We start from the raw sequence: 17,394 nt of genomic DNA, 5'->3' as shown, positions 1-17,394 counted from the left end.
TTGTACTGGTATCTGAGAAATAATCAGTGAAAATCAGAAGCTCTTGATCTCAAGCTTGATTAGCAAACGCAAAGCTGTAAACACAAATCAACAAAATTATGGACAACCCTGAGCGTCTTCTTAATGAGACTGACATAAATTATCATTCCCAACCTTGTCTAGAGTAGACTTAGCGAGTCTTCACTCGTAAAGTTGTGCTACCTTGTAAAATTTTTGAAAGCTCATAAACAGATATGTTCCAGCCATTGTAATATTCAACATTAAGTATTTAAACTATTGCAAGATCAAATTGGACTGCAGGATTCCTAAATTTTTTAAAGTAAGTTTATTGAAACCTTGTATAAGGTTTTAAATGGAAAAACAACAACAACAAAAAATAAATGCAGTGGAAAATCTGTAGTATGCCACTACACGACTTTACAGTAGGGGGCAGCAAACACAAGCTGTAAAACAGTAACAGTCAAAAAACATAAACTGCAGCTCCATAAAGACTCAAAGTTATTAGTTCCTATAAGGTTCTCGATAAATAAATATGAATTATAGACCAATCTATAGACAGCAACTCAATGTGACTTTTAGTTGCACACATCTGTTTCATATGTAGCATCTGTCTGATTCCAGAGTGAGTGAATGTTTTGTGTTTAAAGCACAAACAAATATGAAATATTCTGTTATTCAGAACTTCACTTTACGTGACCCTGTTACACTCCCTAGAGTACATACAAGCATTCAATAAAAATCTTAAAGCATGTGTTGAGCAAGAAAAGTGATTTAAGTACATTATTTATAGTAAATGTGTATCAGATGTTCCCGTGGTGTTAAGAGTTATAAAAAAAATGCAGATTTGGACACATGGTGTACACATATTGTAAAGCTTTTCTGCAAAACATCCCAGAGAAACCATCAGCAGAATCAGAAGCATTTCCAGCCTTCCCTGCTTTGGGTCTGCAAAAACAGGCCACTGAAATATTCCACATCGCAAGCTTGGGTTTTTTATCGAAAAAATTTATATCCTCTACGGGTGACAAACAGATTGGACAGTAATAAAGACAGATAATACTTTTCTTTGAATTTGAATTTTTTTGCTGTCAGTATGTGCGGCAGGTTTAAGAAGCGCCTGCTCCATGAGCCAAACCACATCTCTTCTGGATCATATCCACAGAGGGGGGAGAGGGACTCTGAAAAATTATAGGACGGCAGTTAGCATTCTTTCCCGTTATCCTCCCTCCTTCTTTGGTAAGGCACGTGTGGCGCAGGGCTGCTACAACTGGAAACCATATCCCAAAGCATCTGAGAAGAGAAAGAGAAACATTTACAACCGATTGGGATCATATTTAAATGCCACGTGTATAAAAAACAAACAATGCTATAGAGCAGGGGTCTCAAACTCCAGTCCTCAAGGGCTGGTGTCCTGCAACTTTTAGATGTGCCTCTTCTGCACCGTATCTGAATAGAATAATTAGGTCATTAGCAAAGCTCTGGAGAACAAGGAGGAGTTAATTAAGCCATTTCATACCAGTGTTTTGTACCTGTGGCACATCTAAAAACTGCAAGACAGAGGTCCTTGAGGACTGCAGTTTGACACCCCTGCTATAGAGGCTATGGTATTGTTTGCTCTACTGCATTGGGTACATAGACAGATCTAGCTATCTACCCTTGATATTTCAAATAATTGTCAAAGGAAAAAACAACCAATTTTACAAAAAAAAAAAAAAAAATCCCTTCTCACCCACCGCGGGTGGTTCTTATCCTCTGAGCTCGGGTCCTCTACCAGGGGCCTGGGAGCTTGAGGGTTCTGCGCAGTATCTTGGCTGTGCCTAGGACTGCATATTTCTGGACTGAGATGTCTGATGTTGTTCCTGGAATCTGTTGGAGCCATTTCTCCATTTTGGGGGTGACTGCAGGCACCACAGGCACCACTGTGGTCTTCACCTTCCAGGCTCTCTCTAGTTCCTTCCTGAGGCCCTGGTATTTCTCCAGTTTCTTGTGCTCCTTTTTCCTGACCAGTCTTGGTTTTATACATACATATATATATATATATATATATATATATATATATATATATATATATATATATATATATATATATATATATATATATATATATATATATATATATATATATATATATATATATATGCGATATATGCGATATATATATATGCGATATATGCGATATATATATATATATGCGATATATGCGATATATATATATATATATATATATATATATATATATATGTATATGTATATATACATATATATATATATGTATATATATATATATATATATTATATATATATATATATATATATATATATATATATATATATATATATACATATATATATATATATATATATATATATATATATATATATATATATAATATATATATATATATATATATATATATCAAAATGGGGCCAACATCAGTCACCTTCTCTACATGGATGACATCAAGCTGTATGCCAACAGTGAGCGAGACATTGACTCACTGATCCACACCACCAGGATCTACAGCACGGACATTGGGATGTTATTCGGACTAGAGAAGTGTGGCCGGCTGGTCACAAAGAGGGGGAAGGTCATCCGCACAGAAGGAGTCTCACTCCCAGAAGGAACAACAGCAGACATAGAGGACAGTTACAAGCAAATACCACAAGCAAATGGCAACCTCGATGAGATCACAAGGAAGGGAGCCACAGCTAAATACCTCCAACAAATAAGGAAAGTCCTGAGAAGCCAGCTCAATGGCAAGAACAAGATCCGTGCGATAAACAGCTATGCCCTGCCAGTAATCAGATACCCTGCTGGAATAATTAGTTGGCAAAGGAGGAGATAAAAGCAACAGATATTAAGACTCGAAAACTACTAACAATGCATGGAGGGTTCCACCCCAAATCCAGCATCCTGAGACTGAACACGAGCCGCAAGGAAAGAGGCAGAGGACTAGTGAGTGTGAGAACCACTGTCCAGGACGAAACATCTAAGGTCCATAGATACATCAGGGACAAAGCCTCAACAGACAATGTGCTCAGTGAATGTCTCAGAATGGAGGTTGAGGTGCCAGAGATACCATCATGGGAGGACGAGTCCCTACCACCAGCAAATAACCCAAGTGGCTGATATCAGTAAATCTTACCAATGGCTGGAAAAAGCTGGACTCAAGGACAGCACAGAGGCCCTCATCCTGGCCACCAAGGAACAGGCCAAAAACACCAGAGAAATAGAGGCCCAGATCTACCACACCAGACAAGACCCAAGTTGTAGGTCGTGCAAGGAGGCCCCTGAGACAGTCCTGCACATCACAGCAGGGTGCAAGATACTGGCAGGGAAAGCATACATAGAACGACATAACCAAGTAACAGGCATTGTCTACAGAAACATCTGTGCAGAATATGGACTGGAAACCCCAAGATCACCTTTGGGGGAAACACACCAAAAGGTGGGGGAGAATGCCAGAGCTAAGATCCTGTGGGACTTCCAGATCCAGACAGAGAAAATGGTAAGGGCGAACCAACCAGACATTGTCGTAGTGAATAAACAACAGAGGAAAGCTGTTGTGGTAGATGTAGCAATACTAAGTGACTGCAACATCAGGAAAAAGGAGCACGAGAAACTGGAGAAATACCAGGGCTTCAGGGAGGAACCGGAACGGGCTTGGAAGGTGAAGATCGCGTTATCTATCTATCTCTGATTATTTTTTATTATTATTATTTTGCTTCCACTTCACAATGCACTAGTTTGTTTTTGGTCTTTCATGTCACACTTGCTACATTGCTAATTTCATAACTCAATTGACCCTTGTCTTTCTGTACTCACCTGAGTGAAACTGTGCTGTGCAACACAGTCCGTCCCCCCTTGCCGTTCGGTAAATGGGAGACACACAAACTCTGGCATAAGGGGGGAGGTGTGTGAGACGTGTTGACAGAGAATCGGGTGGAAGATAGAGGGAGGACCGTTGGTTGGCTGCTGAACTTTGCTGCCCCTCCCAGGTGAGCCAGTAGCCCCTGAGACCAGCTGCGCTGCCCCTCCAGTCCACCTGCACTGAAGCACTTCCCACGGTGGTGAGCTGGAGGTCGTCCAGGGCCGGAGTCACTGCACACAGAAAGCTCAGAGCAGTTAGTCAGGATTTATACGAAAAAGATTGGTGAAGTTGGAAAAACAGAAGGCAGCGATTTTGAGACTGAACTTGAGACTACAGTATGAGGATATGAAGGATAGTCTGAACTAAATTTGATGAAATAGGAATTTCTATTCATCAAACTATTATTAATAATAGCTAAAGCTAAAGCTATTATTAATAATTTGTACCAGAGATCATGAGAAAACTCAATCCCAAACTCAAACTCTTCTCAATGCTCACCTTCTTGAGTGCAAACTTTAGCTGACATAGATTTCTGCTTTCCTGAGGCATGCCGGGCTGTCACTGTGACCAGGTATGTTGTCCCTGGCTGGAGGTTTCTCAGCAGGATGTTGTTCTGTGTTCGGCCCACTGTGACAGTCTGGAGATTGCCCCTGGGCAGGGTGGAGTACTCAATGTTGTAACTCGTGACAGTGTCTGGCTGAAGAGGGCCCCAGCTCACCCGAACACTGGTTTCCCCAGACTCAGAAACTGTTACAACAGCTGGACTCTCAACCACTACAGAAATAAAATTAAAAAATGACCACGGTAGACAAATTTTTTTCAAAGATAAGAAATACTTTTTGATGTCCAAAAAAAACATTCTAAGGATGTTTTCACACCAGATAGTCCAGAAGACTCGGTTCTATTGAGGTCAAAAATCACAATATTTGTTAAATTTTTAGCTGATTTGGTTTTCTTTCACACAGTTTTCTTTCACACAGCACTAAGTCAACCTTTGCAAAACGTGTTGCCCTAGCCTAGTATGTGGGGGCACTGCTCCAAGAATCAAAGGAGGAAATGACTCAGAGATCTCAGACAAAGACATGAGCTCAACTTCCTACTTCACAAAATTTAAACAAAAATAGAACAGGGTCAGATTTTAGCAGTTGAAGGACTTCTCTTTTGTAAAAGACAATGAATATTTCTCCCTCTAGCAATTGTTTTGGTTATATTTACCCAGAATACCCTACAATATAATTTGCTTCCTGCTTTTGGAGCTATTTGAGTGGACCAACATTTTTAGGCAGACCAGAATCTACTTTGTTGGTCTGTGTTAGAGTTTGATTGCGCAGTTGGTTCCCCAAACAAACCGTTTGGACAAACGAGAAAGAGTTAAGTTAAAGCAGACTAAAAAAAGCTGGTGTGGAGACACCCTTAGCCCAACAGTAGCAGAAAATAACAGTGCAGATTTCTGGACAGTCTGGGAAACAATCTAACCTGGCTTTGTTGTGAAGGTAGTGGAGAGTGTGTTAAATGTTATTTCGTTGGACTCTGGAATGAGGCTGACAGAATAGGTGGTATCCGGCTTTAGGTCAGTCAGTATGATGCTATTCAGCTGCGCGGACTGCATCAGTCTCTGGTATTGGCTTCCACCGGTGCTCGGACTGGTCCCTGATCCACTGCCGCCACTGCTGCCTCCAGTTGAAACTTCACCAAAACGAATCTCGTAGTGGCCCGACAGACCAGACAGAACGGGCCTCCAGTGGAGAGAGGCCGAGTTGGTGGACACATCTCGTACATGAAGGCGCTCAGCTTTGATTATCTCTATTTGGGGCAAAACCAGGAGATTTTATTGGTACTGCAGATCAGTTTAGGGGCCAGGAGTAATTTGGTCAAGTGTCAACAGGAAAGGCGGCAAAACAGATAGCTAAATATGTCCAGACTTCAAACAGAATCCCACAGACACAGGCTCTGCTTTCTAATTGCATTCTTAACTCCTGCAAAAAGACAACTTGAAATAACTAACCTATAAAGTGTCTGCAATGAAACAGCTACAGAGAGCATAGACATGTGCTTAGATCTTTGGGTGCCAATTAAGGAGTACTGTTTTTCGCCTACATATATACAGGTTTTATTTATGCTGTGCATCAAATCCTCTGTATGCAACATAAACTGTTATGAAGTGGGCTCTGCAAAGTAATATGTTAGTTACCTAATGCAGTCTGAGAATTGGGCAAACTCCCCACTCTGTATTTATGTATGTCTGACATAGTGTTGGAGAATGTAGGAAGGAAAGTTGAATCAGTAATCCATTAATAGATCAGCTGGTCACATTTCAGAGAGCCTCAAACATGCAGGAGTCTCATAGTGTCCTGGCATCCTTTCTAGACTTACACTGGAGGAGCACCATGCCTTACTGGCAACCCATTGCACTTACTGCAGATCCAACAATAAAAGATCTGTCTACAACAGTTAATGTTTTGTTTAAAGGATACTTTTGCTAAAAATTCCTTTAGATGTTTTCTCTATGATTTCAACCACACTCTCAGTACAGTTTAATTTTATTGAAATCTCAGTGGACTTAAAGTAATTTCTTTTTACATAACTTAGTCAATATTTTGCATTCTGTATGTTGATAATAACTAAATAATCCCCCAACAACTGAAATCTGTAAAATTTTCCTCAATCATCACTGAGAAGTTGTCAGCAAGTAAATGCAGCAGAATCCAATTTTTTCTCCCAATTCATTAAAACCATCAAAACTTCAAACATTTTCAGTCAGTAAGCACATCAGCTGACAGGTTACAGTTTGATGCTCTTTTATAGTTCACAAAAATAAAAGATAAGTCTATGTTTCAATGAATTAGAGAAAATTATTAGTGGTGAACCGATTGCAGTTTTCTGGTTGATCGCAGATTACCGATCCTTAAAAAGCCTGACCTGCTGATTCTGATTTTGGCCAATACCAGTTTCTTTTGTCTGAAATGTTGCAAAACATACCAGGGAAGTTGTTGAGTTGGCAACAGAGGGGTTAACTCCTAACAAGCAAACATTTCCTGTTTGGCCTTTATTTTTTGTGATAAATTTTGGAATAAAAGTAATACTTAAAACAAATTGTGACATTTGCAAAATCTTAATAGTTTTCACCTGAAATGAGAAATTAGGTAAAGTTCTTAATTATTACATTTCATAACAGTTTTCTGTGAGTCCTAGATATGTTTGTTCTTCCAGTAAAACAGAAGGCAGCTTAGAAACTGCCATTGTAAGAAGTTAGAGGAAATATTTTTGTTATATTTGGTCCTCAATGGAGACTTCAAATAAAATATTTGAGAAAAAAAGTTACGAGTCAGAAAGTCGCATTTCCATTAATGACAAACAGAGGCAACACTTTTGTTTGCAAACAGCAAATATTTATACAAATGTCAAATAGAAAATGAGCCTATATTTGACTTATTGATTAGTGATGATCTTGTAATTGATCAATAACAACGAAGAGCCTGTCTGGTGAGGCTCCTCTGTCTGCTTCAGCCACCTGGCTCCAACATTAGCTAATCTGCAGGACTCAGTAGAGCCTGACTGTATGCTAATGAGGCAGGTTAGCCATATAATTATTGTGTGTAGGACAAGAGACACCTCTGAAAGTTGCAGGACACTGGCCCTCGAAGAATGCAGTTTGAGACTAGTTTAGGAGCATGGCAGCCAGTGCTGCAACAGCTTACATAATCATGGAAGAAAACCAAAGAGCTACAAGCCAAAGAGCTGAACTTGAAGCTTTTAAAGTAGAAGAGCACCTTTCAGTAGCAATCTCACCAATAATGGAATCACGCAGGTCTTTGGTGATGATGCCCATGTCGTCAATGTCCACAAAGTGCAGGTGGTTTTCCACAGGAGGGGTCACGACCTCCCTCAGGACCTTGTAATTGCTGTGCCCTGTTGAGACCACCAGCAATGCCACGCCCTCCTCCCGCAGCTCAGCCATCGGTCCAATCACGTCCCCTGGCTTTACCCCATCAGTCAACCACACTAGTACTCTGGGCAGCCCTTTCCTCGCCCCATCGGACGTCCCGGGGCGCAGCACCCACTCCTTAGCCATTTTGAGAGCATCCACAGTGTTGGTGTCCCCCCTCAGGGGTTGGATGTTTGTCAAAGCCCCCTGAAGGCCACTTTGGGTACTGTATCTGTTGAAGCCGAACTCCAGGCGTGGCTTGGTACCCACCTGCAGCAGCCCCACTCTCACTTGATCCCTTCCCAGAGAAAAGGGGAGCAGGAGCTCTGACAGGAAGGAGAGCATGCGGGCGTGCTCATAGGACGTCACGCTCCCTGAGGAGTCCAGCAGAAAGAGAACGTCCCCCTCGCAGCAGTTCAGCACTGTGGAGGAAAAAAATTATGTATATAGTCATAAACCTCCACTGAGATTCCTTTTCACGTCCACAATTTTTTCCATGATCGGCTGCCACAGAACACCCTCCCTTTCACAATCCAAGCTCCTTGGAAAAACGCAATCTATTACAGTAATCACAGTTTATGGGGAATATTTTCATCAGCAACACCACAGTGGCACAAATCCGGCCAATTAATGTGCAGATAAGCAGCACTTAAAACAAACAAAGCAGCCAGTAAGAACTTCACAGGCATCGATGGATGAAAGGCAGCTAAGGAATGAGCCAAAAGGTGATTTTTTATTTTTTTTTTTTCAAAACAAGTTGACATAAACATTGAACAGAACACTATTCACTGTGTGAACAGTGTATCCAGTTTCCATAACTATATAGTTATGGAAACTGGATAGTTATAGTTTCCATAACTAGATGGATAACTGGATGGATAGTTGGATGAACTGGATGGCCTTATTTGCATCTTGCAAATAAGTCCATAACTATCCAGTTCCTGAATAGTTATGGAAAGGGGAGTAGAGAAAAAAAAAACCGTAAGGGAAAAAATGACATGAAATAGAGTGAAGTGCAGAGGGAAGAGGGCAGGTCCATGTTAGTGACAGAAAGGAATGCTGGGTAGACATACTGTATGGGGTACTGTATATGTAACCCATTTCTGAACATCTGCAGCCAGATGTTGAGATCTCAACATCTGGCTGCAGATGTTCATAATGGTCATAAATCTAAAGAAAAACAGCCAGACCAGTGGTTCAGAAAAACAAATCCTGTGAGAGAAACAGCAATTACATTTAATTTGATTTTATAAGAAGAAAGCTCAAACAAAAGTCTTCAAAGGTTTTGTTTTCTTTGGATTTACTTTAGAGCTGAAGGCTGAGAGAGCAGCACAGCTCCAGCTTTTCCTCTCCTACGTGCCCTCCATCCACACCCACACCTTTATTCCTCCACACAGCTCAGGAAATCTTTATGTCTCTCTTCTTGTTTGGGCTTTGGAATCTGTGTGCTGATCCTTACCAACCCGCACAGCCTCCGCTTTAATGCAGGTGTGGATTTATCTGCTGAAGTCAATATTGTTTTTAGACCCTTTACTGTCTGTTACTGATGCAGGTAGCAGTTATCACATAACCACAAGACATATCAGTGGACTTTTAATTAGTACTGGCCAATAAGTTCATTTTTATTGATTAACAGAATTTATGTTTTTTGAAGACTTAATCTTTGGAAAATATTTTTTTCCATCAATGCATTTCTTGGGTTTTCATAGTTCAAAGCGATGCTGCGATCTTGGTTTACAGACATGCTGTTCCGCTATTTTGAACACAGGTCAACTCTACGAGGGATAATTAGAGCCGAGCTATGATTTATTTACTTATTCATGAGAATAAAGTCATAATATTACCAGAATAAAGTAGAAATATTAGAAATATTATTCATAGTCATAAAATTACTATGAGGCCATTGTAATTTTATGAGATCTCCAACATAAAAAAGAAACTTAAAATTAGAAATGTTGAGCACCTTGCAAAGTTATCTATTGGTATAAGTTTTCTACATGATTTTTAATAAAAAATAAATTTTTACACATCAGCATTACATTACTATCAATAGCAGGGCTTTGAAAAAAATTAGGCAAACTGTGACCTGGGGTGATCAAGTCAGATTTGCAGAACTATATTGAAGTGTTATTCTCATTAAAATTATTATTTTTATTTTATTTTATATTATATACATGAATGGAAATATGAATAGCAAAATGTATGACCCATAGACAATAAGAGTACTGTGAATTTCATAAACGAAACAAACATAATCCAATTCTAGATTTCTTTTTCTCCACAAACAAAAATAAGAAAAAGTGTTTCCTGTGTTGTTAGTCCCCATTTACTCTAATATCCCTAAATAAAACTGACAAGAGTCCACCTGTGTTTAATAGGAATTAACTATATAATCAGAAAAGACATCGGTATCGGCCGATATTAGTTCTATTTTCACATATCGGTCCAATGAGTAAAACTGGGCTGATATCAAGAGCTGATATTTATTTCCAGCATGTTGCTGTTTGTGTTTCTGGAGCAGGCTGTTGATGTTTATTATTTCTGGTGATGTCTCTGTGATGCATCGTGGAGTTTGAAGAGTTTAACTGAAGCAGAGAAGCAATGTAAACAGCGCGGCTATTTTTTAAACAGATTTGACAGGATATGGAAATATATACATAAAATGTATAAATAATTTTGGTAAAGGTCAGTCATCGACTATAACTGAGATATTAATATAAATATATTAATATTCCAATAAGAGTGATTCTGAACGGCAGCCAGAGCTCCAAAGTAATGGTTTAAATTCATGCATGTGTTTCTAGCGGTTCAGACATAAACCCATTCTGTTTATAGATGTCATTATCCAATCTGACTCAGCTTATGCTAAATTCAGAAAGATCCCATTAGAATAGATTAATTTATGTGATTGTTATGAGAACAAGTGTTTATATATGTAGTACGACTATACTCTGATGAAGTGTAATTATTGTAAGCTTGTTAGCTCATCTGGTTTCTATTAATAGCAACAGCAAAGTATCAGATCCCACTCACTAATACCATAGTTATAAAAATCCAGTCTCATTAAGAAAGCCAGAAGTGTCACAGCCACTAAGTTTAGCCGTTAATGGTCGTGGCACCACAGCACAGCCTTTGCCAGTGAATTATGCTTGTTTTGATTTTGGTTTTAAAAGTTGTCAAGCTGTGGGCAATTCCAACTGGTGAGGAAAGAAAAGACAAGTATTAAAACTACTAAAAATCAAAGTAGAGTCCTCATGTTTGCTTGTATTTAGAAAATATGAAGGGATGGATGGAAAGAGTTGACTAAATCCTGTAATTTATTTGACTTATTGAGTTAATTTCTCCCACATGACTGTTCTATCCTCCCCCGCTGTAATGCTGAGAAATATACATCTGATTCCTGTCAGGGCCCCTGAGGCCTTCCGTTGCATGTCTGTGTGGTCCCTGGATGCCCTCTGGTTTGGGAACCCCCTCCTGCCTGAGGCAGTGGGATTTCATCAACTCTCAGTCTTGTACCTGGAGCCATGCCACGTTAGTGAGAACAGTGGAGTAATATCAACCCCACCCTGATCCACAGAGCACAGAGTGTTTTCATTTAGTGGAGTGCTTCACTTACAAATGGTAGGAGTCACAGACAACATTGTGTCATTAATGCATTTAAACTTAACTTATGTTCACTGACTAAAAGTTACAAATCACCGATCACTTTATTTTAAATTAAACACGAAAGTGAAATCTAAGTATTCAGCTAAGTCTATTTATTTTATTTTATTTTTTACTCATTCAGGGACAATAAAGTCAACATTATAAAAGAGAACAATGATATATATTTTTTAAAAGAATCAAACTTGGGTTTGAGTTTTGTTACCTCCTTCAGGTGCGGAGTTCTGCGTACACACCACCATCATCATCACCATTATCCATGTTAACATGTGGCTATCCATCACAACGGTTGTGAATCGGTTTCCCTCGAGTAGAATATATCAAAGACCTTCTGTCTTCCACGCTCAACCATACATTGGCCGCAGCCCGGAGGCGCACACTTCCCTGTCAGTAAATCACTGCCAGGCGCATAATTTACGGGAGTCACATCCAGCGCGCCTTTACTTTTTTTTCTTATCGGTCCTCTTAGCTGCGCATGATCAGTTAGTTCCAGAGGTGAAATAAAAAAAAAAAACTGAAGGCAAAATTTCAGACCATACGTGTGCGCAAAAAGTTTGGACCCAAATGCCCGTGTCTCTCTCCCTCTCTTTATTACTGAAGACACAGCTGTAGAGCGCGAAGAGGTAAGCACGAGCTTCCCAGAAGCAACTTTCAAAATAAAATATACAGATGTCTTTCAAAATGGTCCAAAGAATGTATATTTTGTAGTCTAAATATTGTTACAATCACACTGACTGTGAAACAACAACGGCAAGAAGGAGATCAGGTTAAAGTAATTTTCACTAACATGTTTCTTTTGGGTGAAAGTAATATTAACATTTTTGGGTTCTGCTGAGGGCTGCACAGTGGCGCAGTTGGTAGCACTGTTGCCTTGCAGCAAGAAGGTCCTGGGTTCGATTGCATGTTCTTCCTGTGCGTGCGTGGGTTCTCTCCGGGTACTCCGGCTTCCTCCCACAGTCCAAAAACATGACTATTTCTATGTTGCCCTGTGACAGAATGGCGACTTGTCCAGGGTGTACCCTGCCTCTCGCCCAGAACGCAGCTGGAGATATGCACCAGCAAATCCCAATAGGGATAACGGTGGTTGGATGGGTTGAGCTGGATCAATTAATCCTTCATCAATTCAAGGCTCTGTTAATTTTATTCAGATTTTTTTTTTATTTGTAAAAGTTTTACTCCCTCATTTCTAGCAGAAACAATATATATTTTTAAATATATATTCTCTGGTTTTGGATGCTGTGCAGATGGAAGGATTTTTCTTACATTTGCCCATTTGTTAAGATGCATTACCATAGCAACAAGATGATTTGTAACAGGGAGAAGCTGATTAACAGGACCTCACCTGCCTCCCTAAAGCCCAAATGAGTTTTAATCTCAATGTGACCTGGATGCTATGGAATATCTGGAGATTATTGTGCAGAGAATATTCCTCATAAAATTAATTCAGAGTATTATCTTCATTAGAGTGCCATACAACACTGGCACCTTCAGTCAGAGGCTTTTCAGATTTACAACAATCCAGGATTCATCCCTGCCCACAGCAGGAGAATTTATAATTTCTTGTCAACATGACAATAAAATCTAAATAAACAGACCATCTTTCTCAATTATGAAACTTTTTATATTTTTGTATACTTTATGAGATACCTGTCTCATTTCCTGCTAAAAGCAACTCATTAGCTCAATGACAAAATTGTAAATCTGAAGAAAACTTGCTTGAGATGCAAATAATTAACATTGTGGCCAAAATTTGAAGCAGTAATGTTTAAACATGTAAAACAATAATGAAGATGTCCATTCGTTTTATATAGTAAAATACTTTTTCTAGGACCTTCCATCAGTAATAATTGCTCAATATGTGAAAGTTGAACATAGTTAGCTAACTGAGAAAAGTAATAAAGATCCTTCTGATGTTCTCTAATTTACAAAAAAATATTCAGTCTCAGTTTATGACCCAGTGTTTTCATAATGCTGTACAAAATAATAAAAAAAAGGGGGGGGGAACGGAGGGGAAGTTTCTAATAAGGCTTTGTAAAGTTTGTTAAGGTGAGACAAATTTGAGTGCAAACACTGAACTGTCTGTTCAAAGGCTCCTTTTATTTTGAAAGTTGGGTTGATTTAATTCCTGTTCATAGAGAAACTAACAGGTTAGCCTGAGGAGCTTCTCCCTTCTCCTCCCGTTTTCCCTGAAAACGCTCAGTCGGATCAGGATCTGAGATGTTTGCTGTTCAAAAGTCAAATAACTTTTGATGTTCCTGTCTTTTAGCCACTTCATTTTCACTTTTTTATTATGGCATGTTGCTCTTCCATGCTGGAAACCACATTATTAACAAATTTCTGAAAGAAGTTGGTCGTTCTGCTGGTTTTGATCTCCTTTAATTATGGGAGAATTCTTGGGCAGAATTATGAGGAAACCCAAATTCTTGGATGAGAAACAATCCTGGAAAGGCAATCCAAATTGGATTGGATCATCATTGGCATGACACAGAAAAGCTCCCAAACCCTTTTACCAAGCAAAGAATTTTCCTCCTTCTGACATAACAGAAAGGAGGAAACAGTACGACGGGGAAAATGAATTTTTTCCCTCATTGATTCTGTCAGTCCTTCTACCTCAAGGAGGATTTTCATTTGTGGTTGATGTTTTGCTCAATGTTTTTTTCCGTCTCCCTCAAGGTATACAGATGCACTAATATGCTGCCAGTGTGGAGAAAGCCACACTGGCAGCACTCCGTTGGTGGGAACCTGAATGGTAGACACATTTTTTAAGAAAAACATGTCCAGTATGGTTGCTGAACAAGTTCTGAATTATTTTTACCTCTTGCTGAAACTCTCATCTTGTTCTCTCTGTAGTCCCAAAAACTGTTGCTTCTGTTACAACTTTCTTTTCACCTATTTCCAAATATGTAAGACAATGTTAGTGCAAAGCAGTGAGTGCACTTTTCTACTAATGTAACAGAAACAGGAATAGTTCATCTAATTAGACTGAAGAAGTGATTTCAGCCGGACACATTTATTAGTTTTACCTTTTACTTTTTTATGTCTAGATTAAATTTGATCGTCGTTATGGGCTAAGAAAAAAATGTGAAAATAGATTTCTTTATTTTATATGCGTCTAATCTCTCTGGTCTATAATCTAAACCAAAAGTTGAACAAAATGAAGCCATAAGGTTAGCAAAGCACATTACATTGTCATTGCCAAAGGTTTTGGCTAAACACTCATCATGACATCATCATCACAAAGATTTATGAAGTTTCAACACTTTAGAGAGAAAGTCTGCAAAGCAGCACACTATTCATTTATACTATGCATACTATACATACACACGCAAATTTTTTCAACCACTTGCAGAAGACATCACGAGCATTCAGTTGGGATGATTCAACGTGGAAACTATTAATATTGTTTGTTCTGCGCTGTGCGTGTCTGGAGGTTTCATGCGATCAAAATGTTGGTGGGAAGAGATAGATAGTTGGGAGAGGATGGAGGAATCCTTGTGAGATATGTACAAGTCTGGGCTCCTCTTATCCAAATACTTCCATTATTCTTGTGAGATGATGAGAGTAAACACACCCTTCAAACAGATTTGATTTGGGAGCTTTGTCTGAGTTTTATTCTAATCCTTTCCTATGGGATACCAACGGAGACAAGTACAAGCATGTAATTATAATTGTTGGTGGTGACTCGCCTTTTGTTCAGCGTTTGTACTTACAAAAAAAAGATTTGGTTGCACATGAAAATGTATGTGCTATGGTGGCGCAGGGGTTAGCACGCCCCACAGTTGGAGGCCTCAGTCCTCGACGCGGACGTCGCGGGTTTGACTCCCGGTCCCGGCAACCTTTGCCGCATGTCTTCCTCACTCTCTTTTCTGTCTGCCTACTGTCGATACGAGCCACTAGCGCCGCAAAAACTTTTCGGAAAAAAAACTGATAAAAAAAAGAAAAAAAAGAAAATGTATGTCTGTGAACAATCACTGAAACACCATGCTCCACTAGAATTCATTCACACCCTGCTGCCACTGGACATGCAGCATCTATTATTGTTTGTTTTTCTGCATGTCCTCTTTAGATGAACAAACCTTTCATATGCTTTATTTTTCACTGTATTCCTGTCGATGGGAGTTCTTTTTCTGATTTTTGACAGTCTGTAGACAGATGCTCAATCCATCTGTATATAAATAAGAAAAATAGCTCCGCACGCACAGTGCCTCACTAAATTATTTATGCAATTATATCACATTTTTTATCTTAAAAATAAACTTTAGTGTTTGTTACGTTAGGTGACTCAACATCACAGTAATCATGAAGTGGAAGGAATAGATTACACTGTTTTTACAATTTGAAATAAAAATGATCTGTTTACCTCCTTAAATCTGACACCCCCAAACTGGTAAATTCAGTACCAACCAGAGGCGGACCGATAAGATCAATACTTTAGTTTCAAATTTAATCTTGAAATTGTCTTTTATTTTGTACTGTGGAAAGGTTGGGGGTGTGATGACTTTCACAAGGCATCTCTGTTCCTCCCTGCCAGGCGTTGCACTAGCTATGAAATGACTGACTGACTGGCAGCAAGCTGAACTGCAGCTCCTAATGTTATCATTTGACATAGCACTGAAATCCAGACATTTCCAGCTGTTTCCACCAGGCACAGCCTCATGTCAGCAACTTGTCTCCACTGTCACAAAAACTGAGAGGCATTATGCAACTGAGCGGTGACCTGCAGCAGCGCCTTTCGGCTGGGGCTCCGAGAAATGATGGAAACTAAAACTCTTTCCAGAATGGGAAAAGAAAGCTAAGAGGGCGAAATGAAAGCGTTAACATTTTATTCGTCCTAACATTGGGGGTGAGATAAGGCGGACAGTGAAAAATAAAACACACCTCTTGGAGAAGTTAAAGCATGAAACGGTCTTTATAAGCTCAATTTATGGCCTGTTATATAAGCTCTTGTAACTTCGGCCCATAATAGCAGCCCAGTTGTAATTAGCAATTTAAACTTTGACTACATAGAGGAATGCCACTGCTGGTAGTTAAGTGAATTCCTCAGTCCTATATTTGCCAGCGTTTCGCTTCTTTCTACAAGATTGTGGGATTTAAGGATGTTTGTGCTGATTTGAGAAAGAACAGAAAAAAGACATAAAGGGCTTTGAAGTTGGTCTACACTTAGTCATATCGCAACCACAAACTTTACTTATGGTACATCAACAGAAAAAAACTTATCAACAACTGTCCATAGAATAACTATTTATAAGAAGGCGTGATGAGATGAAAGTCAGAGTTGAAGAAAGGACATAAATAGTCCCATATGTAGTTTGACACTAGCCATGAAAGCTAGGCAAGTTTATGTGGTTATTCATACACAGAGTAATATTAAATGCTTTAGAGGAAAACAAAGAAAAACACATTCAAAGGAAAACAGAAAACATGTAAGAAAAGCTGCTCTTGTCAGATGAGACCATTATCCTACTTCCTCTCTTCAATCAAAAACCGTATTCATTCTGAACACCACATTCCCATGGTGGTGGGAGTATTATGCTGTGGGAAGACATTTATTCAGAAAGCTGATGGAGGTTGACTTTTCAATGGCCCTACACTTCCAGCCCAGCATTAATGGGATAGGTTGGATTACAGCAAATCCATGTGCTAAAATGGCCCAGTCATAGTCCAGGCCTAAATGCAATAGAGAATCTGGGATAGGACTTTATAAATTGTTCGTGATCGTATCTGCCCTAACTGAGCTTGAGGTATTTCATAAAAAAACAAAACTTTGAGTGTGTAGATGTAGATGCATATTTCCAAATCTCTCAGTGTTGACAAATGCATGTCACATTTTTCTGGTAAAATCCTCCCCACTTCACATTTATGTTTCTCGCTGAGTTGGACCCATGACATAAAATTCTGAGAAAAAATATTAAAGTTTGGGCTGTACAGTGGCAC

The 17,394-nt window shown here is 39.3% G+C and overlaps 1 protein-coding gene across 1 annotated transcript; it reads right to left on the bottom strand.

Annotated features, from left to right (window-relative positions):
* Positions 1-306: 306 nt before the first annotated feature.
* Positions 307-12,033, bottom strand: vwa1 (von Willebrand factor A domain containing 1). The gene is made up of 6 exons (XM_055048638.1): positions 11,666-12,033; positions 7,662-8,219; positions 5,349-5,675; positions 4,371-4,646; positions 3,827-4,102; positions 307-1,290 (listed from the first exon to the last, which is right to left on the bottom strand). The coding sequence occupies exons 1-6, from the start codon at positions 11,739-11,741 to the stop codon at positions 1,262-1,264; spliced, it is 1,542 nt and encodes a 513-aa protein (XP_054904613.1). The 5' UTR covers positions 11,742-12,033; the 3' UTR covers positions 307-1,261.
* Between the last annotated feature and the right edge of the window lie 5,361 nt (positions 12,034-17,394).

Source organism: Poeciliopsis prolifica, unplaced genomic scaffold (genome assembly GCF_027474105.1).
Source record: "Poeciliopsis prolifica strain line A6 unplaced genomic scaffold, Auburn_PproV2 SCAFFOLD027, whole genome shotgun sequence".
Taxonomy (NCBI): Eukaryota; Metazoa; Chordata; class Actinopteri; order Cyprinodontiformes; family Poeciliidae; genus Poeciliopsis; species Poeciliopsis prolifica.
This window is presented reverse-complemented; position numbering and strand designations above follow the sequence as displayed.